At 48.2% G+C, this 22,239-nt stretch overlaps 2 protein-coding genes across 5 annotated transcripts in view; one reads left to right on the top strand and one right to left on the bottom strand.

The window, feature by feature from the left end:
• LOC131095133 (GON-4-like protein) overlaps positions 1–16,897 on the top strand; it is a 43,323-nt gene extending 26,426 nt beyond the window's left edge. For all 3 annotated transcript variants that reach the window (XM_058042728.1, XM_058042726.1, XM_058042729.1), the window contains 12 exons: positions 394–2,031; positions 3,431–3,677; positions 4,594–4,775; positions 5,730–5,927; positions 7,085–7,228; positions 8,571–8,714; positions 8,947–9,066; positions 10,508–10,627; positions 12,322–12,529; positions 14,083–14,683; positions 15,625–15,727; positions 16,185–16,897. In XM_058042728.1, the coding sequence (XP_057898711.1) occupies positions 394–2,031; positions 3,431–3,677; positions 4,594–4,775; positions 5,730–5,927; positions 7,085–7,228; positions 8,571–8,714; positions 8,947–9,066; positions 10,508–10,627; positions 12,322–12,529; positions 14,083–14,683; positions 15,625–15,727; positions 16,185–16,334 (3,855 nt within the window). In that variant the 3' untranslated portion in view covers positions 16,335–16,897. The remainder of the gene's footprint in view (positions 1–393; positions 2,032–3,430; positions 3,678–4,593; positions 4,776–5,729; positions 5,928–7,084; positions 7,229–8,570; positions 8,715–8,946; positions 9,067–10,507; positions 10,628–12,321; positions 12,530–14,082; positions 14,684–15,624; positions 15,728–16,184) is intronic.
• MSTO1 (misato mitochondrial distribution and morphology regulator 1) lies at positions 16,860–22,234 on the bottom strand. Of its 2 annotated transcripts, XM_058042785.1 has the most exons (14): positions 22,145–22,234; positions 21,932–22,055; positions 21,606–21,660; positions 21,154–21,217; positions 21,028–21,076; positions 20,111–20,225; positions 19,889–20,006; positions 19,662–19,796; positions 19,411–19,563; positions 18,745–18,876; positions 18,479–18,663; positions 18,332–18,397; positions 18,134–18,252; positions 16,860–17,175 (listed from the first exon to the last, which is right to left on the bottom strand). In XM_058042785.1, exons 1-14 carry the CDS (start codon positions 22,217–22,219, stop codon positions 16,946–16,948), a joined length of 1,620 nt encoding a protein of 539 aa, XP_057898768.1. In that variant the 5' UTR covers positions 22,220–22,234; the 3' UTR covers positions 16,860–16,945. The 2 variants fall into 2 exon arrangements, with proteins under 2 accessions (XP_057898768.1, XP_057898769.1); XM_058042786.1 differs by lacking the exons at positions 21,154–21,217; positions 21,606–21,660; positions 21,932–22,055.
• Positions 22,235–22,239: the final 5 nt, after the last annotated feature.

Genomic DNA, 22,239 nt, shown 5'->3' with positions numbered 1-22,239 from the left:
CAGTAAGGGAGCACTGTCCCCAAGGCAACAACTGCACTCGAATGCCATAAAATCCATTTCTCTTCATCACCCCCTGTTCCACATGGAACTTTCCTTCCCACAAAATCTGATTTTTACTAAAGCAACCTTTATAAAGCAAAAAAACCTTTGTTTTTCCTCAGGATCTCAGTCTCCTAAAGGCTTTGCAGTGCAACTCATGAATTTAATGTACTATTATGTTACTATTAAGTAACATGGAGTAGTAGAAAGGAAATAAATCCTGCTTGTAGAAGCAGGTAGAGGAAGCTCTGCCAGCTCACAGAGTTGCCTTCTGTGCTGCTGTGTGAAGGTGAAAATACAGAAATAAATAATAATTAAATAAAATAATTTAAAATAAATTCTTGCTCCTTTCAGGCAAGCTTGCCCTCCATCCAGAGAGAACTGAAGCAGCTGGCAGAAGATGCCAAGGAGACCCCAGCTTCACCTGCTGGAGAATCTGCCCTCGTGGGGGCAGAGAAGGAAACTTCAGGCAGGGAATGTGATGAAAAATATCCTTTGCTGATGCCCAAGGGGCTCGTGCTCACCCTGAAACCTCTGGGCAACCGCTTCTCCAGGAGGCCCTGGAGGAGGCAGAGGTGTGCAGCTCTGAAACCCGTGCTGATCCGGCCCAGCCCCTGCCTGCAGCCCAGCTCCAGCCCCCTGGGCGTGCAGAAAAACCAGAAATTGCCTCAGGCGGCAGAGGCTGCCCCCAGCAGGGTCCGCGGCCGCGTCCCTCGGCCCATCCAGCCGGCCCCGCCGCCCCTGAGGGTCCCAGCGGTGCTGGCGGCTGGGGATGCCGTGGAATTCCAGAATGTTCTGCCCACCGGGCAGCCAAGCTCCAGACAAGCCTTCCCCGGTGCTGTGGTGGCCTCAGAGCCGCCGGGGGGTTCCCAGGCCAAGGTGATGGTGCCGGCCCTGGGCGCGATGAGGGCGCGCAGGCCGTGCGTGAGGAAGGGCTACCAGAGGAAAAAAGGGCCCAAACCATCCCCGGTGATCAAAGCTGCCCCTGTGATCCAGCCCTCGCCTGTCATCCTCACCGTCCCTGCCACCACAGTGAAGGTGCTCAACATTGGCAATGGCTGCAATGTCATCCAGCCCCTGAGCACGGCCGTGGGCCGCGGCGCTCAGGCCATTCCTGTCACCACCCTGCTGGTGAACCCCTCCACCTTCCCATGTCCCCTCAGCCAGCCCCTGGTGACCTCGTCCATCCCATCCCTGATTGTGTCTCCCAGCCCCGTTGGGAGAGAAGGGGAGGAGAAGCTGACCCTGCTCCCTGCTCCAGGAGCTTTCCCTGCGGTGGAGCCCAAGGTGGAGCCCTCAGAGCTCTTTGTCCCTTGCTCCACTTTGTCCCCAAAGGAGGAGTGTGGCACCAACCCTGCCCGTGGGGACACTCAGGACAAGGGGAACAGCTGGGCAGTGGCAGAGGGAGATGGGAACACATCAGAGCCTTTGCCCGTGGTGGAGCTTTTGCCTCACTTGGAAAATCCCGACGCACCGGTGGAAATCAAGTCTGAAGATTTAAGTGATGCTCCCAAAGAAGCCAGCCTGGCACAAAAAAGAGAAGTTTTATGTGCTGAAAGGAAGGAGGAGTTCATGCTGGGCCTTGGCCAGGAGCTGAACATGGAGGCCGCCTGCTCCTGTGGGGACGAGCCCAAGAAGGAGCAGATTCCCTGTGAGGAGACGGCAGAGGAGCAAGGCCAGGCTGGGCCCTGCCCTGCCCAGGGGGAGCAGCAGGGGGAGCCTGGGGGGGCTGCAGGGCCCCCCGGCACCGGGGACTCCCCAAGGAACCCCCAGTGCCCAGCTGAGAGGGAGGCAGGCTTCAGCAGCCCCCCAGGGGACTCCTCCAGCGTCGATGGGCTCTCCGTGGGGACACCGGCCGGTCCCGAGGCCGCAGGGGACAGGGAAGGGCAGGAGGAGGAGGAGGAAGATGATTTTGATGATTTTACGCAAGACGAGGATGAGGAAATGTCGTCAGCTTCGGAGGAGTCGATTCTGTCGGTGCCGGAGCTGCAGGTAAAGATGAAACTTGAAAAGATAAAACTTGAAAAGATAAAACTTGAAAAGGTAAAACTTGAAAATCCTTAAAAAAGGGCAACTGGGGGTGTCCTAAAACACCCTGTGGAGTCAGGGATCCCACTGGGAAACCCACTGGGAATCCCATTGGAAATCCCACTGGGGATCCTACTGGAAGTCCCTCTGGGAATCCCACTGGGGAATCCTACTGGGAATCTAACTGGAAATCCCTCTGGGAACCCCACTGAAATCCCAATGGAAATCCTACTAGGAATCCCACTGAAATCCCAATGGGAATCTCACTGGGGATCCCAATGGAAATCCCAATGGGGATCCCTCTGGAAATCCCACTGGGGATCTAGAAATCCCACTGGGAATCCCACTGAAATCCCACTGAAATCCCAATGGAAATCCCACTGGGGATCTAGAAATCCCACTGGGATCCCAATGGAAATCCCACTGGGGATCTAGAAATCCCACTGGGATCCCATTGGAAATCCCACTAGGGATAAATCCCACTGGGGATCTGGAAATCCTACTGGGAACTCCACTGAGGACCCCACTGGAGATCCCTCTGGAGATCCCACTGAAAATCCCAGTGGGGATCTGAGAATCCCACAGGGGATCCTCCTGGAAATCCTCCTGGAGATCTGGAAATCCCACTGAAAATCCCACTGGGAACCCCACTGAAATCCCAATGGAAATCCTACTGGGGATCCCACTGATAATCCCACTGAAATCCCAGTGGAAATCCTACTGGGGATCCCACTGAAATCCCAATGGAAATCCCACTGGAAATCCCACTGGGGATTATTTCTAAGGAAATAATGATTTAAAAGATTATATTTTTTGAGCCAAATAAAATTTTAAAAAATTCTATTTTTGAGCCAAATAAAATTTTAAAAAATGGGATTTTTAAAATTATCATTTCTAAGGAAACAATGGAAAAACTGACCTGGCTGGCCACAGACAGACGTTTCAACCAAATAAAATTTTAAAATGGGATTTCTTAATTATTGTTTCTAAGGAAATAATAATTTTAAAAATTATATTTTTGAGCCAAATACCATTTTAAAAATTATGTTATGTTACATTATGTTATATGTTACGTTACTTTACGTTATATTATATTATATTATATTATATTATATTATATTAGGCTGCAACAGAGAGACATTTAAACCAAATAAAATTTAAAAATGGGATTTTTTTTATTATTATTTCTAAGGAAATAATAATTTAAAAGATTATATTTTTGAGCCAAATAAAATTTTTAAAATTATATTTTAAAAAATATTTTTAAATATATATTTTTAATTTTTTTAATGGGATTTTTAAATTATATTTTTGAGCCAAATAAAATTTAAAAAAATAGGATTTTTGAATTATTATTTTTAAGGAAACAATGGAAAAACTGACCTGGCTGGCCACAGAGAGACGTCTGAGCCAAGAGGGAGATTCTGAAGAGGAGAATTCCCAGGAGGAGAACTCAGAGCCTGAGGAAGAGGAGGAGGAGGAAGGGGAGGGAATGGAGAGCTCACACAAGGAGGATGAAACGTGTGGGGACCCCTCAGAGGAGCCCAAATCTGCTGCCACCACGGCCAAGGCGGCGTCCCCTCAGGTGGAGACCCTCAGGAGGCCAGCAGGTGGGTTTGGGGACACAGGGGAGTTTGGGGACAGCAGGTGGGTTTGGGGACATCTGGTGGGTTTGGGACATCAGGTGGGTTTGGGGACAGCAGGTGGGTTTGGGGACACGGGGGAGTTTGGGGACATCTGGTGGGTTTGGGGACACAGGGGGGTTGGGGACAGCAGGGGAGTTTGGGGACATCAGGTGGGTTTGGGGACATCTGGTGGGTTTGGGGACACGGGGGTTTGGGGACAGCAGGTGGGTTTGGGGACAGCAGGTGGGTTGGGGACACAGGGGGTTTGGGGACATCTGGTGGGTTGGAGACAGCAGGTGGGTTTGGGGACATCAGGGGAGTTTGGGGACACAGGAGGGTTTGGGGACACCGGGGTTTGGGGACAGCAGGTGGGTTTGGGGACACAGTGGGGTTTGGGGACAGCAGGTGGGTTTGGGGACAGCAGGGGAGTTTGGGAACAACAGGTGAGTTTGGGGACAGCAGGTGAGTTTGGGGACATCTGGTGGGTTTGGGGACACAGGGGAGTTTGGGGACACGGGGGAGTTTGGGGACAGAAGGTGGATTTGGGGACATCTGGTGGGTTGGGGACAGCAGGTGGGTTTGGGGACATCTGGTGGGTTTGGGGACAGCAGAGGAGTTTGGGGAAAGCAGAGGAGTTTGGGGACACAGGGGAATTTGGGGACACAGGGGGTTTGGGGACAGCAGGTGGCTTTGGGGACATCAGGGGAGTTTGGGGACAGCAGGTGGGTTGGGGACAGCAGGTGGGTTTGGGGACACAGGGGAGCAGATGAGATCTTTGGGGATACCAACAACGATTATACCCACACTTCCACTTGGGAAGTACATTTCTCCTCCCCTTCCAGGCGGCACAGAAAACGTATATTTTGCACAAATTTAACAATTTCTGTTTAATCCTCCCCAGGAGAGGCCCTGAAGGCCCCGGGGAGGAGCAGGAGCTCCCTGAGGAGCAGGAGCAGGAGGGGCAGAGCTCGGGGCAGCAAGGACACGGCCAAGCTGCTGCTGCTCTACGACGAGGACATCCTGGACAGGGACCCCCTGAGGGAGCAGAAGGACCTGGCCTTCGCCCAGGCCTACCTCACCAGGGTAAGGCAGCCCAAAAACATCAGGAATTTGGGGTTTTTTACCACAAAACGTCAAAAATTTGGGGTTTTTTACCACAGAACGTCAGAAATTTGGGGTTTTTTACCACAAAACGTCAAAAATTTGGGGTTTTTTACCACAAAACGTCAAAAATTTGGGGTTTTTTACCACAAAACGTCAAAAATTTGGGGTTTTTTACCACAAAATATCCCAAATTTGGGGTGTTCTGCCACAGAATATCAAAAATTTGGGGTTTTTTACCACAGAACGTCAGAAATTTGGGGTTTTTTACCACAAAACGTCAAAAATTTGGGTTTTTTTACCACAGAACGTCAGAAATTTGGGGGTTTTCTGCCACAGAACGTCAAAAATTTGGTGTTTTTTACCACAGAACGTCAGAAATTTTGGGGGTTTTCTGCCACAGAACGTCAGAAATTTGCCTCAGAACGTCAGAAATTTGGGGTTTTTTTACCACAGAAGATCAGAAATTTCCCACAGACTATCAGACATTTGGGGTTTTCTGCCTCAGAACATGAAAAATTTGGGGTTTTCTGCCACAAAACGTCAGAAGTTTGCCACAAAACATCAGAAATTTGGAGTTTCTACCACAGAACATCCCAAATTTGGGGTGTTCTGCCACAGAATATCAAAAATCATCTGCACTGGGATGAGCAGCTTTGGTTCATCTTTAGGAAATCACTCGGTTGCTTCGACAAAAATTGCAAAATTGTGTAACTTCTGAGTAGAGGAGATCAAATATTAATAGATTAAAAGAATTTAGGGAGAAATTCCTCCCTGGGAGGGTGGTGAGACCGTGGCAAGACCGGACAGAGCTTGGCATGGTGCAAAGCGCCCACGACGCGGCCTCGGAAGGATTTTTACCGTCCCTCCCACACAAATTACCCTGTGATAAGTTTATTTCTCCTCCTGGGTGTCCCCAATAATCCCCCCCCCCAGGTCCGTGAGACCCTGCAGCACATCCCAGGGAAATACGAAGATTTCCTGCGCGTCATCTACGAGTTCGAGATTGGCGCGGACAGACGGACGGCCGTGGATCTGTACTGCACCCTGCAGAAGCTGCTGCACGACTGGCCGCAGCTGCTGACGGATTTTGCTGCATTTCTCCTGCCAGAGCAGGCTTTGGAGTGCGGGCTGGTAGGTGGGGTTGAGAGGAGGAGGTCAGGTTTGAAGCGATGTAGAAGTTTGTGGGAGTGGAAAGATAAGGAATTCTTCCTAAGGCAAGGAAAGCAGCAAAATTGGCAGTTTTTGCCTTGCTGCAAATTTGCCTTGGTGCTTTTATGAGTCGGAATTGGGAAGTTTTTGGTGGTTTTTTTATGAATCTCCTGCTCAGTGTGGTTGTGGAGGATCAGCCTTTCCCATTTGGCTGCAGGTAAAGCAAGCAGTGATTCCCCTGTCTCCAAATCTCCCTTCCACTTTGCAGGTTGTAGGATTGAGGTTTCACCTCTTCCATCCTTGCTGAATTTCCCTGATTTATGTGCAAAGCCAAACTTTATAACTCAGTGAAAGTTAGAGGCTGTAAGCCACCAGAAAGAAAATCTTTTTGCACAATAATCTTCAGGCTGTGGTTCTGTAGACAGAGCAGAAGAGATTTATAAACACCCTGACTGTTTGAGCAACTAGGGATGCTATAATATAATATAATGTAATGTAATGTAATGTAATGTAATGTAATATAAATATAATATAAATATAATATAAATATAATGTAATATAATATAATGTAATATAATATAATGTAATATAATATAATGTAATATAATATAATATAATATAATATAATATAATATAATATAATATAATATAATATAATATAATATAATATAATATAATATAATATGAAATTATACTTTAGATGACATAATTATTATATATATTATTATACATTATATAATCAATATAACATAATATAACATGTAACTATATTATATATTTATACTTTATTATTTTATACGGCATTATATATATAATTTATATTATATAGAATTATATTATATTACATTATATTACGTTATATTATATGACATTATATTACATTACATTATATATTATATTACATTACATTACATTACATTACATTACATTATATATTACATTACATTACATATTATAGGGATGCTATTTTATATATATGCTATCAATATTGTTGATTATTCCAAGTGGTGCCTTTTGTGAAAGGCATCAACACAATGGGAAGCAAATCCCAGGACAGGAATTTCATTTGTTGAAGTCAATTCCAGATGCTTGGCAATATGTGCTTGAACAGGAGGGTGAATCCTTTTTCTTGTGGCCAGTTTGAGGAGCAGCAGGCCTTTGAGAAGAGCAGGAAGTTCCTCAGGCAGCTGGAGATCTGCTTTGCTGAGAACCCTGCCCACCACCAGAAGATCATCAAAGTGCTGCAGAGCTGTGCGGACTGCGTGCCCCAGGAGATCGCAGAGGTGAGCAGGGAGCCCCATCCCTGGCCCTGAGCTCCTGGAGAGCAGGGCAGCTGGCCCAGCACATCCTCCATTCGTGGTCAGATTCATGGCTTGATGGATTGATTGATTGATTGATGGATTGATTGATCACAAAGTGATTTGGGTTGGGCAGGAGCTTAGGGCCCATCTCATTCCAGCCCCAGGGACACTTCCCACCAGTTGGTTTCTCCAATTCTCTGTGTCATCTACAGAGTCTGCCTGGGCTCACAGCTCAAATTCATGGATGGATGGATGGATGGATGGATGGATGACAAAATGATTTGTATTGGGAAGGACCTTAGAGCCCATCTCGTTCCATCCCCAGGGACATTTCCCACCAGTTGGTTTCTCCCATTCTCTGTGTCATCTACAGAGTCTGCCTGGGCTCAATTCATGGATTGATTGATTGATTGATTGATTGATCACAAAATGATTTGTATTGGGAAGGACCTTAGAGCCCATCTCATTCCACCTCCAGGGACACTTCCCACCAGTTGGTTTCTCCAATTCCTGGCCTTGGATTCAGGGGGAATTGGAGAGAAAACTCTCAGTCTGTGTTTCTTCTCTCCCAAAGCTTCTCTGAGGCTTTGTGTCATCTGCAGGGTCTGCCTGGGCTTACAGCTCAAATTCATGGATGGATGGATGGATGGATGGATGGATGGATGGATGGATGGATGGATGGATGGATGGATGGATGGATGGATGGATGGATGACAAAATGATTTGTATTGGGAAGGACCTTAGAGCCCATCTCGTTCCATCCCCAGGGACATTTCCCACCAGTTGGTTTCTCCCATTCTCTGTGTCATCTACAGAGTCTGCCTTGGCTCAATTCATGGATTGATTGATTGATTGATTGATTGATTGATTGATTGATCACAAAATGATTTGTATTGGGAAGGACCTTAGAGCCCATCTCATTCCACCTCCAGGGACACTTCCCACCAGCTGGTTTCTCCAATTCCCATCCAACCTGGCCTTGGATTTAAGGGGAATTGGAGAGAAAACTCTCAGTCTGTTCCTTCTCTCCCACCTCCACCTTGCAGTTGAGACTTAGAAAAGTCTGTCTGGAATTCTGGAGGGATATTTCCAGGCTAATTTGACTTAATTTCCAGGCTAATTTGACAATTTCCAGGCCAATTTGACTTAATTTCCAGGCTAATTTGACAGCTGGGTGGGGAATGATCTCAGAACACCCCAGAATTTGTTGCCTCCCCACCTTCCACGCTGGCTCTGTGCCGATCCCTGCCGCTCCCCTTGCTCTCAGCAGCACAAGGAGATGAGCTTGGGATGATTTTTCTGCATTTTTCCCCATTTTTTCCAGCTGAAGACCCAGATGTGGCAGCTGCTGAAGGGCCACGACCACCTGCAGGATGAGTTCTCAGTTTTCTTTGACCACCTCCGTCCCTCTGCCAGCCGCATGGGAGACTTTGAGGAGATCAACTGGACAGAGGAGAAGGAATACGAGGTGCTCCAAATCTTCTCCCCCAAACCCAAAAAAATGATAAAAAACAGAGATAAGAATCATATCTAAGCTGAAACAACTCAATTAGAGGGTGCAGTTCTAGAAGCACTGAAGCAAACCCTTCAAATTTTGGAACGGCACAAAAAAAAAAAAATTTTTTTTTGTTTTTCTGGGCGGGGAAAAACCAAAATTGGGGTGAGCTGAGAGCAGCTGTTGTGTGTTTGTTGTGCTGCAGTTTGATGGCTTTGAGGAGGTGTCTCTGCCTGATGTGGAGGAGGAGGAGGAGCCCCCCAAAATTCATGGAGCCAGCAGGAACAAGAAGAGGAAGGAGATTGGGGGCCAACACCATGACAAGGTGGGGCTGGGGCATCTCATCTCTGAGCAAATTAAATTGAGATTAAATTTGGATTAAATTGGGCCTGGGGTATTTCCCTGGTATTTCTCACCTGTGAGCAAATGAAATTGAGATTAAATTTGGATTAAATTTGGCCTAGAGTATTTCCCTGGTATTTCTCACCTCTGAGCAAATTAAAAATTTGGATTAAATTGGGATTAAATTGGGATTAAATTGGGACTGGGGCATATCCCTGGTATTTCTCATCTGTGAGCAAATGAAATTGGGATTAAATTGGGCCTGGGGTATTTCCTTGGTATTTCTCATCTCTGAGCAGATTAAATTGAGATTAAATTTGGATTAAATTGGGCCTGGGGTATTTCCTTGGTATTTCTCACCTGTGAGCAAATTTGGATTAAATTTGGGTTGAATTGGGCCTGGGGTATTTCCCTGGTATTTCTCACCTCTGAGCAAATTAAGTTTGGATTAAACTGGGGTTAAATTGGGTCTGGGGCATCTCTCTGGTATTTCTCATTTTTGAGCAAATGAAATTGGGGTTAAATTTGGATTAAATTTGGCCTGGGGTATTTCCCTGGTATTTCTCACCTCTGAGCAGATTAAATTGGGATTAAATTTGGATTAAATTTGACCTGGGGCATCTCCCTGTTATTTCTAATCTGTGAGCAAATTAAATTGAGATTAAATTAGGATGAAATTTGGATTAAATTGGGCCTGGGCTATTTCCCTGTTATTTCTTATATGTGAGAAGATTAAATTGATATTAAATTAGGATGAAATAGGGATTAAATTTGGCCTGGGGTATCTCCCTGCTATTTCTCACCTCTGAGCAGATTAAATTGGGAATAAATTGAGCCTGGGGTATTTCCCTGGTATTTCTCACCTGTGAGCAAATTGGGATTAAATCTGGGTTGAATTGGGCCTGGGGTATTTCTCTGGTATTTCTCACCTCTGAGCAAATTAAAAATTTGGATTAAATTTGGATTAAATTGGGATTAAATTTGGCCTGGGGTATTTCCTTGGTATTTCTCATCTTTGAGCAAATTAAATTTGGATTAAATTTGGGTTAAATTGGGATTAAATTGGGGCTGGGGCATCTCCCTGTTATTTCTTACCTCTGAGCAAATGAAATTTGGATTAAATTTGGATTAAATTTGGATTAAATTGGGCCTGGGGTATTTCCCTGGTATTTCTCACCTCTGAGCAAATTAAATTTGGATTAAACTGGGATTAAATTGGGACTGGGGTGTTTCCCTGATATTTCTCACCTCTGAACAAATTAAATTTGGATGAAATTGGGGTTGAATTGCGTTAGTGAGGGTGTGTGGCAGAGGTGGAGGGAGGGTTGACGGGGATGTTTCTTGTTGAGCTTGGCTTTGCCAGCAGCACTTCAGCCCCCGTGTCCCTTGTCTGTCTGTCTGTCTGTCTGTCTGTCCGTGCACAGGAGGTGGAGTGGGTGGAGGGGCTGAAGGAGTGCTCCTGCCCCTGCTCCTGCCATGAGGGCAGCAGTGACCCCAAGCTCAAGAAGAGCAAGAGGAGGAGCTGCAGCCACTGTGGCAGCAAGGTCAGTGCGGGGCCAGGGAGGGGGGTCCTGGGGGGTCCTGGAGCCCCCAAATTCCTGGGGGAGGAGGAGAATCCAACCAAAAGTGAGCAAGGGAATCCATCCAGAGGTGAGGGGAGGCCTGGGGATACTGGGGATGAGGAGGGGAATCCATCCAGAGATGACGAAGGGAATCCATCCAAAGGTGAAGGGGTCCTGGGGATCCTGGAGCCCCCAAATCCTGGGTGAGGAGGGGAATCCAACCAAAAGTGAGGAAAGGAATCCATCCAGAGGTGAGGGGAGGCCTGGGGATCATGGAACCCCCAAATCCTGGGGGAGGAAGCGAATCCATCCAGAGGTGAGGAAGGGAATCCATCCAGAGGTGCTGATCCTCGAGCCTCCCAAATCCTGGGGGAGGAAGGGAATCCTTCCAAAAGTGAGGAGGGGAAGCCAGCCAGAGGTGAGAGATGAACCTCCTTCTGATCCTTGAGCCTCCCAGATTCTGGGTGAGGAAGGGAATCCATCAAAAAGTGAGGAAGGGAATCCATCCAGAGGTGAGGGGAGTCCTGGGGATCATGGAACCCCCAAATCCTGGGGGAGGAAGGGAATCCATCAAGAGATGAGGAAGGGAATCCATCCAGAGGTGAGGGGAGGCCTGGGGATCCTGGAGCCCCCAAATTCTGGGGGAGGAGGGGAATCCATCCAGAGATAAGGGGGTTCTGCTGATTCTCAAGCTTCCCAAACCCTGGAGGAGGAAGGGAATCCATCCAAAAGTGAGGAGAGGCCTGGTGATCCTTCAGCCTCCCGAATCCTGGGTGAGGTGGGGAAGGGAATCCCAAATCCAGAGGTGAGGGAGGAATCCCAAATCCAGAGGTGAGCAGGGGGATCCATCCAGATGTGCCTCCCTGCCTGCACCTCCCTGCCCTCTCCCATCTCCTATGAGAAAAGATCCATTATTATTATTAGTAGTAGTAGTAGTAGTAGTAGCAGCATTAGTATTGGTATTGTTATTATTATTACTATTGTTATTGTTATTAACATTGTTATTAGTATCATTGTTGATATTAATATTAATAAACATAAAATAACAATATCAATAATAGTAATTGTATTAATAACAATTGTAATGACAAAAACTATACTAATAATAAAAATAAAGTAACAATGACAATAATACTACTAATGACAATTATAATGATTATAATAATGACAATAATAAAAATAAAATTGCTATAACAATAATAACGTATTAATAACAGTAATAACAATGATAATTATAATTGCAATAACAATAATTAATAAATATAATGATATGTTATTAATATCACAATAACAGTAATAACAGTGATAGTGACGACAATAATAAATTAATAAAAATAAAACAACAATAGCAATAATAATGGTATTAATAACAATTATAATAATGGTAATGATAATAATAAGTTTAAAATGTAATAATAATGGTATTAATGATAATGATACTACTACTACTACGAATAATGATGATGATGATAATAATAATAATAACAGTGATAGTAATAGTAGTAGTAGTAGTAATAATAATAATAATAATAATAATAATAATAATAATAATAATAATTTCTAAAGCAAACACAATGCCAAAGGGAAGCCCCTGGCAGGAACAGCTGCCCGCACAGTCTGAGGTGTGCTCGGGAAGGACAGCCCTGTGGGTGAAGGTGCCTCTGGTTGCTTTGCAGGTGTGTGAAGGCAAATTTTATAAAAACAAAGATTGCCAGGAGCTTCCTGCCAGCCTTGCCCAGAGGGAATCCAGTCCCCAGCCGGAGGGGAAGGAGCCCGGGATGCCCAGGGAAGCTGGAGAAGAAACCCTGGAGAGCAGAGAGGAGGCAGAGGAGCCCCAGGGCAGGACAAAGCCCGGCTCCAGGAGGGGGGAGTCGCTGTCCCCAGGTGTGTGCAGCTCCTGCCTGCTGCTGGCAGCTCTGGGACCCTCTGCTCACGGGCCAGGGGAGGCTCAGGCACTGCTCTTTATTTATTTATGTTTATATATTAAATATATATTACATTACATTACATTATATTATATTTAATATATATTATATTTAATATATATTATATTTAATATATATTATATTTAATATATTATATTATATTATATTATATTATATTATATTATATTATATTATATTATATTATATTATATTATATTATATTATATTATATTATATTATATTATATTATATTATACTATATTATACTATATTATACTATATTATACTATATTATATATAGTATACTATAACATGCTACAATATGCTATAATGTACTAATATAATATACTATACTGTAATATACTAATATTATATTATATATATTCTAATTATATTATACTATAATATACCAATATTATATCTATATTATATTTCATTAATATAGTATACTATAATATAACACACTGCAATATACTATAATGTACTAATATACTATACTATAATATACTAATATAATATAATATAATATAATATAATATAATATAATATAATATAATATAATATAATATACATTATGTTATATTTCTATTATATATGATATGTTTATATATTATATATAATATATATTTAAATATTATATATACACACACACATATATATGTGATATATAATACATTTAAAATGCACATTTATTGAGTATAATGAGAACTCCTAATCATTGCCTTTTCACTTTTTTTTCCCCTTGTTCCTCCACTCTGGATGCTCTAAATTTAACAAACCCTTTCCTGCCTAGAGAATTTTCTGCCCTTTTCACAGTGATTACTCCATTTATAGATATATTATACATATATATCTATATATATCTCTCTATATATATCTATATCTATCTATCTATATATGTAAATATATATATATTTAACTATACATAAATATATATGTAAATAAATATATATATAATATAAATGCATATTTATTGAATATAATGAGAACTCCTATCATTGTCTTTTCACTTTATTTTCTCTTGTTCCTCCACTCTGGATGTTTTAAACTTAAAAAAATCTTTCCTGCCTAGAGAATATTCAGCTCTTTTCACAATGATTACTCCATTTATAGATATATTATGTATATATATCTATATATATATATCTATATCTATCTATCTATCTATCTATGTAAATATATATATATTTAACTATATATATATATATATTTAACTATATATATATATATATATATTTAACTATATATATATATATATTTAACTATATATATATATGTGCATATTCACTGGAGGGTTTTGCTCTGGGCAAGGCACTTTTGAGATCTCCATCCCTTCACCCAGCAGTTGGTTTCAGCAAGAAAATTGGTGCATATTGTTTTCTCTGAAGCACAGCTGGAGTCACAGAGCTGCTCCCATGTGCAGCTTTAGGCTCTGTGAATAAAAATGTATTTAAAAGTCAGGGAGTGAAGCGTCCTTGCAGCTTGTGTGACCTCGTTTGTGTTTCTCCGCAGGATCCCAGCTGGAAGGAAGGCTGGCCCCCAGCAGGCCTTGTGCCCAGCCTGCCCCTGCTGATGCCCAGCTTCCAGAAGGTTCCAGTGCGGCTGTGGGCGCTGCCAAGGACAGAGACTCTGCTGCCAGCGACCCCAGATGGGCACAGCCACCAAAAGCTGCTCTGGAACCACCTCAGGAAACCAAAGGCTGCCCTGCGGCCCTGCAGCAGCCAGAGGGGGACACGGAGGGGCTGGGCAGGGACCTGTGGAGCCCAGGGCCCCATCCCTGCCAGCCCGAGGGGCTCCACTCTGACCACGGGGGCTCTGCCCTCGCTCCTGAGGGCGGCACACAACTCGAGGGAGCAGGAGGAGCTGAGGCCAAGCAGAGCAGCAGCTCGGGCTGCCCTGACACGCAGCACAGCGGCGGCTCTGGAGCTGCTCCTGAGGCCAGGCCAAGCAGCAGCTCCCTGGGGAAGCAGCAGCAGCAGCATCAGGGGGAGCCCAGGGCAGGAGCAGCAGCCCCAGGGCACAGGGAGGAGCAGCAGCGAGTGACAGAGGCCACCGTGTGTGCCAAGAACAGCAAAGTCAGCTCCACTGGGGAGAAGGTTGTGCTCTGGACCAGGTAATTCTGCCTCAGCTCCTCTTGCTGTGCCCCCTGTTTGCCTCCTGGGTCACTTATTTTCATTTTGTGTCCCTGATTTCTGACCCTTCCCTTTGCTCAGTCCATGCTTGGCCCCATGAGCTGCTCCTGGCAGGGAGCACTTCAGATTGGGAAAAGAAACTTAAAACCATCTCAAAAGGTTCCTCAAAAAGCCTTAAAACCTCTCCTAAAATCTTCTTCAAAAAAATAAAGCCAGGGTAGCTTAGAGAAGGGTCCTGGGGTTGAGGGTGGCAGGAGGAGCCTTGTTAGGGATTGCTGAAATGGGAACTGAACTGGAATTAAACTGGGATTGCTGAGCTGGGATTGCTGAGCTGGGAATTAAACTGGGATTGCTGAACTGAGATTGCTAAAATGGGAATTAAATTGGGATTGTTGAGCTGGGAATTAAACTGGGATTGCTGAGCTGGGATTGCTGAACTGGGAATTAAACTGGGATTGCTGAAATGGGAACTGAGCTGGGATTGCTGAGCTGGGATTGTTGAGCTGGGAATTAAACTGGAATTGCTGAACTGGGATTGCTAAAATGGGAATTAAACTGGGATTGCTGAAATGGAAATTAAACTGGGATTGCTGAAATGGGAATTAAACTGGGATTGCTGAGCTGGGATTGCTGAACTGGGATTGCTGAACTGGGAATTGAGCTGGGAACTGAAACTGAGCTGGGATTGTTGAGCTGGGAATTAAACTGGGATTGCTGAACTGGGATTGCTGAAATGGGAATTAAACTGGGATTTCTGAACTGGGATTGCTGGGCTGGACCTGAACTGAGATTACTGAGCTGGGAATTAAACTGGGATTGCTGAGCTGGGAATTAAACTGGGATTGCTGGGCTGGGATCAGAGCTGGGGTGTTTGAGTCTCCCACTGTTTCTGGGCTGCTCTCACAGGGGTTTTGCTCTGCAGGGAGGCTGACAGAGTCATCCTCACCACGTGCCAGGAGAAGGGAGCCCACCTGGACACCTTCCATGCCATCTCCCAGAAACTGGGCAACAAAACTGCCAGTGAGGTGAGGCTGCTGTGGGACAGGGCTGGGAACCTCAGGGTGCTGCCCCATCCACCTCCCAAACTTCGATTTGATGAAAATATCATCTCAGTTGCAAATAAAAAAAATCAAAACCAAACCAAACTCTGTTTTAGTGCCCTGGTCCTGCCAGGGTTACCATTGATATTTGAGCTGCACCTTTGGCACTGGAGTTGTTTCAGTGGCTGCTCCTCAGCTTCTCCTCCTGTACAAATCTGAATTTTGTCTCTGAATCCTCCCAAAGCGCCAGATTGCACCTGGAGAATGAAACTGTTCCCCCAGAGCAAACAAACCCCAGAGCTCTCCCATTTCTCCTCCTTTTCGCCTCAGTCTTGTAAGAAACGCCACCGTGGTGTTGAATTTGTGTGGAAATTCCTGAAACTCCTGAAACTGCAGCTCCATGGCAGCCCCCAGGTCACCCTGGCTCCCCTTTGCTCCGCAGGTGTCGCACAGGTTCAGGGAGCTGATGAGGCTCTTCCACACCTCCTGTGACGGCAGCTCTGAGGATGAGGAGGATGCCACCAGCACCAGCAACACCGACCAGCTGTCAGACAAAGATCTCCTGCTTTCTGAGGAGGAACCTGATGATTGAGGTGATCCAACTACTGACTGCACCAGAAAAGGGATTTTATTTGCTGCTAGACAGGTGCTGTGGGAAAATGTTTGCACAGGTACTTGAGACAGCACCTTAATTTTTTTTTTGTTTTTGTTTTTTTGTTTTTTTTGTTTTTTTGGTTCAACTTCCAGCCTGTGCCAAACCAAAGGCAGGAAGTAAAATGAGAAAATTCTTTAGAACTCACTCCCCTGGGGAGTTTCAGCAGTGGAATAACAGAACTTGTGGACATTGATCTGGCCTTGGGGCCTCTGCCCAGGACCTGTAAATATTGTACCCTGAATTGTCACTTTTCATGTGACTTTTTCTAAGCTCTCCCCTCTTGTGCTGATTGTATGTGAGATAGTTACAGTCTGAATTTTCTATTTATTGTGTGGGTTTATTTGAACAGGCAGAGCAAATCCCATTTGCTCAGCTGAAAAAAAAGAAAATAAACCCAACCAAAAAGCAGCTTTCCTCCTTTGCCACACAACTGTGAGTAGGCGGAAAGCTCCACCCAGAAGATTTTTTTTGGTAATAAAACGAGAAGAGCATCTCCAAAACCATTTCTTTATTGTGGGAGCCATCTCCAAGCCACTCCCCACTGTGGATCAGTCTGAATCTGCTTCATCCTCGGAGCCATCAGCTGCAGATCCTGTCTCGTAGCACTGGGCCAGGCTCCTGAGCTCCTCCAGGGCCTCCTGGACGTCGTCGAGCTCCAGCCCGGCCGCGCAGGAGCCGCCCCAGCGCCGCGGCCGCAGCTCCCGGCACAGCCCCGAGAGCAGCCCCGGCACGGCAGGGCAGCTCTGCAGGGCTGCCAGCACGGGCACGCTGCCAACAGCTGCGGGGAGACGGGCACGGAGAGGGTTAAACAGGCACCAAACCCTCAGCCACCAGCCAGGCACAGCGAGGGTTAAACAGCGCCGGACATCGGGCACGGCAAGGGTTAAACAGCACCAGAACCTCAGCCACCAGCCAGGAACAGAAAGGGTTAAACACCACCAGCCAGGCACAGCAAGGGTTAAACAGACACCAAACCCTCAGCCACCAGCCAGGTACAGAAAGGGTTAAACAGCACCAGCCAGGAACAGAAAGGGTTAAACAGCACCAAACCCTCAGCCACCAGCCAGACACAGAAAGGGTTAAACAGCGCCAGACATTGGGCACAGCAAGGGTTAAACAGCGCCAGAACCTCAGGCACAGAAAGGGTTAAACAGACACCAAACCCTCAGCCACCAGCCAGGCACAGCAAGGGTTAAACAGCACCAGCCAGGCACAGCAAGGATTAAACAGCACCAGAACCTTGGGCACAGAAAGGGTTAAACAGCACCAGACATTGGCCACCAGCCAGGCACAGAAAGGGTTAAACAGCACCAAACCCTCAGCCACCAGCCAGGCACAGCAAGGGTTAAACAGACACCAAACCCTCAGCCACCAGCCAGGAACAGAAAGGGTTAAACACCACCAGCCAGGCACGGCGAGGGTTAAACAGCGCCAGAACCTCGGGCACAGCAAGGGTTAAACAGCACCAAACCCTCAGCCACCAGCCAGGCACAGCAAGGGTTAAACAGACATCTGGGTATTGATAATTTTGGTTATTGCTATTTTGGGTTATTAATAATTTTTGTTATTGATAACTTTGGGTTGTCACTGATAACTTTGGGTTGTCACTGATAACTTTGGGTTGTCACTGATAACTCTGGGTTGTCATTGATAACTTTGGGTTGTTACTGATAATTTCCCCCTGCCAGGCCCTGCTCCCTCTGTGGCAGTTTCAGAGCTGTCTGTTCGTTCCTCACCTGCTGAGGACGAGCCCCGCGCTCTGTCCTGGAGGAACCCCCGTGTGCTCAGCAGAGGAGAGAAGAACTGCGGGAAGGGCGCCTGGGTGTGACAGGGCTGCTGCAGCACGTGGGCCGTGCTGTGGGGAGATCAATAAAATCACCAGAGCCCCCCCTGTGCCATTCCAGCTCCCCCTGAAGCTCCAAACCCGCACCCACCTGAAGGCTCCGGGGAACTGCGTGTGGAGGTAGTGCTGGAGCACCTCCTCAGGGCTCTCTCTCTGCCTGCAAAGCAAACCCAGCCATTTCCCAGCTCCTTTTTTGGCTGTTTTGCTCTAAAACCAGCAGCATCAGGTGCTGCTTTACCTGCTGCCTTTCTCCTGGCACACCCCTCGCAGCACAGCAGACTGAGCAAAGCAGGAGCTGAGCTTCTTCTGCTCCTTGCAGGAGGACAGGAGCTGCCAGGGCACCTCTTGGTGGGCGCCCAGCACGTCGGGCAGCGAGGAGCCAGCCAGGGCAGGCAGGGGGAGAGCTGCCCAGGCAGCCACAACCTGGATTTGGGCGACAAAACTGAGTCTGGGATGCTCTCCTGGCACGGCACAGCTGGAAGGGCCCCTCCTCATCATCCTCACCTTCCTCCCAGAGAAGGTGAGCGAGTCAGCAAGGTGCAGCATGGAGGCCTGGGAGGAGCAGAGCCTGTAGGGAGCCGTGAGGGTGTCGAGGGCTGCAGCCAGGATGGCGCTGCTGTGGTAGCTCAGGGATGCCTGGGGAGGAGACAAGGCAGGAGCTGCAGGGCAGCTCAGAGTTTGTGTGTTTTAACTTAAACCAGATTGTAAATTGTGCCTTCAAAAGCGGTGGATTGTAAATTGTGCCTTTAAAAGAGGTGGATTGTAAATTATGCCTTCAAAGGAGGTGGTTTGCAGTTATTTCATGGTTAGAATAAGCAGCCAGGGTGGGAACTGCAGCTCCAGCCCAGCTGTTGCTCAACAAATTCTTTGCTGCCACTTTTCTTTATCTTTTTTGGCTGGAGTTACTCCAAACATGGGGAATAATTGTAGTAAAGCCTTTTCCTCGGCGCCAGCACCCACCAGAAAGCACGAGGGCCAAGGAAATGTGTTAATATTTTCAAAGGCAGGAAGAAAGCTACAGAAATGAAAAGTTGGCAGCTTAAAGTGCCAGTGAAAAAGGAGGAAAAGGTCTCTGCTGAGCAGAACGGCGGCAAGAAAAACCACCAAAATACAGAACTGCAGGAAACACCGAGAGGGGTGAAGCTGCAGGAGCTCAAGGCCAGCACTTACATTGTATTTTATGTATGGAAATGTCACAGGAGGTTCTGGCTTGAGTCCCAAGCTCCCATTGAGTGACAGGGGGCAGAGGAGAGAGCTGTGACGGCACAGGTGGGCAATGCCCAGGGCCGTGTTCATCAGTCTGTAAAAACTCTTCTGAGGGTCCTGTGGGGGGGGAAAAAAAAATCCAACCCTTGGAACCAACAAGAACCTGCCAAAGGCAGGCTGGGCTCCTGCTCTGGGCTCCCTCGGTGTTTACTCACTGCCACAGCGCTCAGGACTGGAGTCAGGCCCCAGGTGAGGATCCCCTTGCGCGCGTACTCATCGCGGAGCAGCTCGGTCACCCTGGCACCAACCCCAGAGAATCCATTGTGGAGGTCACAGAGCACCTGAAACCCCTGTGGGAAACCAGCAGCGCGCCTCAGATTCTGCTTCAGCTCGAGCAGGAAGTTTCCTGGAAGCAAAGGGAGCTCTGGGACAAGGTGAGGACCTGGAGGTAATCACACTCCTCAACAAAGAAGTGCAGCCGATCTTCCAGCTCCTCCACACAGGCAGGGTCCTGCAGGAGGCTTTCACCTTGCCCAAAGCCTTCGAGACAGCCACAGTCCCTGAGGGAAAAAGGGGTAAAGAGGGGTTATTTTATCCTTTTTATTCACCCTTGAAGGCAAAACTCAGCCCTGGTTTGGGTTCAGGAGCAAAGCCCTGGCCATACCCATCGTGCAGGTACTGCCGGATCACGTAGAGACTCTTGGGGTGCAGGTTCACACTGAGGTAATCAGACCAGAGCCTGGTGTTGGGAGTGTCCTGGGACCCTGCAGGAGAGGAACCTGCAGGGGACAGAGGGGAGAGCAAAGGTCCTGGCAGCTCTGAGCATCCCCATGAATGTAAAATCAGTTTTTTAACATGTTCTTAGCGTCCCCTTTGAGTTCTGAGCATCCCCGTGAATGTAAAATCAATTTTTTAACATGTTCTGAGCATCCCCTTGGAGCTCTGAGCATCCCCTTGAATGTAAAATCAATTTTTTAACATGTTCTGAGCATCCCCTTGGAGCTCTGAGCATCCCCTTTCTGCTCTGAGCATCCCCATGAATGTAAAATCAGTTTTCTAACATGCTCTGAGCATCTCTTTTCAGTTCCTGAGCATCCCCTTTAGCTCTGAGCACCCTTTTTCTCCTCTGAGCATCCCCTTGGAGCTCTAAGCATTCCCTTTCAGCTCTGAGCACCCCCATGAATGTAAAATCAATTTTTTAACATGTTCTGAGCATCCCCTTGGAGTTCTGAGCATTCCCTTTCAGCTCTGAGCATCCCCATGAATGTAAAATCAGTTTTCTACCACGCTCTGAGCATCCCCTTTGAGCTCTGAGCACCCCCTTTCCGTTCCTGAGAATCCCCTTTCAGTTCTGACCATCCCCAAAATGCAAAACCAATTTTTTTTAAACTTATCCAGGGACGGTTTTTTAGCCCATCTGCTGGGCTGAAAAACCCGGATAAGTTAAAAAATTGGCTCAGCCCATCTGCCCCAGCTCTCCATAAGCCAAGCACCGTTATCCCGCAGTTTTCCTTCTCCCACAGCAGGAACCGGGGAATTCTGATTTCTGCCTTTCCGGAGCCGAACCCGGCCCGCACAAACCTGGCCCCGCAGCGCCGGGGTTCCCCTTGGCGTCCCCGGCCGCGTCTCCCTGCGGGAACAATCCCGGCCCGGTTACCGGGCGCTCCGCCTCGGAGCCGGGCCGGGAGCGGTGCGGGCCGCGCTCACCCTGCGGCTCCCGGAGTCCCGCGGCGCGCGGCCCCGCTCCCGGTAATCGGCGACGGCGCCGTCCCTGCGGCACAAAGCGGCGGCAGCTGCGGGAGCGCGGCCCGGCCCGCACCGGCGGCCCCGTCCCGTCCCGCATTCACCCGTTTAGCGGAGGCTCCGTGTCCGCCGGGTCCCGCACTCACCGGCGGCCCCGTCCCGTCCCGTCCCGCATTCACCCGTTTAGCGGAGGCTCCGGTCCCGTCCCGCACTCACCGGCGGCCCCGTCCCCGTCCCGCACTGTTCCGCACTCCTCAGCTCACCGGCGGCCCCGTCCCGTTTCCTCCCGCACCATCCCGCGCTCACCGGCGGCCCCGTCCCATCCCGTCCCGCACTCACCGGCTCACCGGTGGCCCCATTCCGCCCCGGTCCCGTCCCGTTTCCTCCCGTCCCATCCTGCCCCATCCCGCACTCACCAGCTCACCGGCGGCTCCGTGCCCTCCCCGTCCGCTCTGAGGGCGCCTACGCCGCCTGCAAACAGAGCCCGGTCACGGCGGGGCCGCCCGGTGCCCGATCCCGCCCGGTGCCCGATCCCGCCCGGTGCCCACATTCTCCCCGCTGCCCGCACCCATCCCGCCCGGTGCCCGCATCCATCCCGCCCGGTGCCCGCATCCCGCCCGGTGCCCGCACCCATGCTGCCCGCAGCCATCCCGCCCGCTGCCCGATCCCGCCCGCTGCCCGCACCCATCCCGCCCGCTGCCCGCACCCATTCCCCCCGCTGCCCGCATCCCGCCCGCGGTACCTTTCAGCTCCAGCGCCACCAGCCGCGGCTCGGGGCTCTCGGTGCCGCCCGGGCCGCGGCCGAAGCGGAGCAGCGCGGCCGCGCGGAGCTCGTTGTGCTCGTCGGGGCTGCGCAGCGCCGCGGCCTGCGGGGAACGGCGGCGAGCGAGACGCGATCAGAGCGAGCCCCGGGCCCGGCCCGACCCCCGGCCCCGTCCCCCGGCCCGTCCCGCACCTGCAGCCCCCACCAGTGCGCGCCCACGCAGCCCGAGTAGTGCCCGAGCTGCAGCGTGACCGCCTCCCCCGGCATCGCCCCGCAGCACCGGAACC

Source organism: Melospiza georgiana, chromosome 33, assembly GCF_028018845.1.
Source record: "Melospiza georgiana isolate bMelGeo1 chromosome 33, bMelGeo1.pri, whole genome shotgun sequence".
Classification (NCBI taxonomy): domain Eukaryota; kingdom Metazoa; phylum Chordata; class Aves; order Passeriformes; family Passerellidae; genus Melospiza; species Melospiza georgiana.
This window is presented reverse-complemented; position numbering and strand designations above follow the sequence as displayed.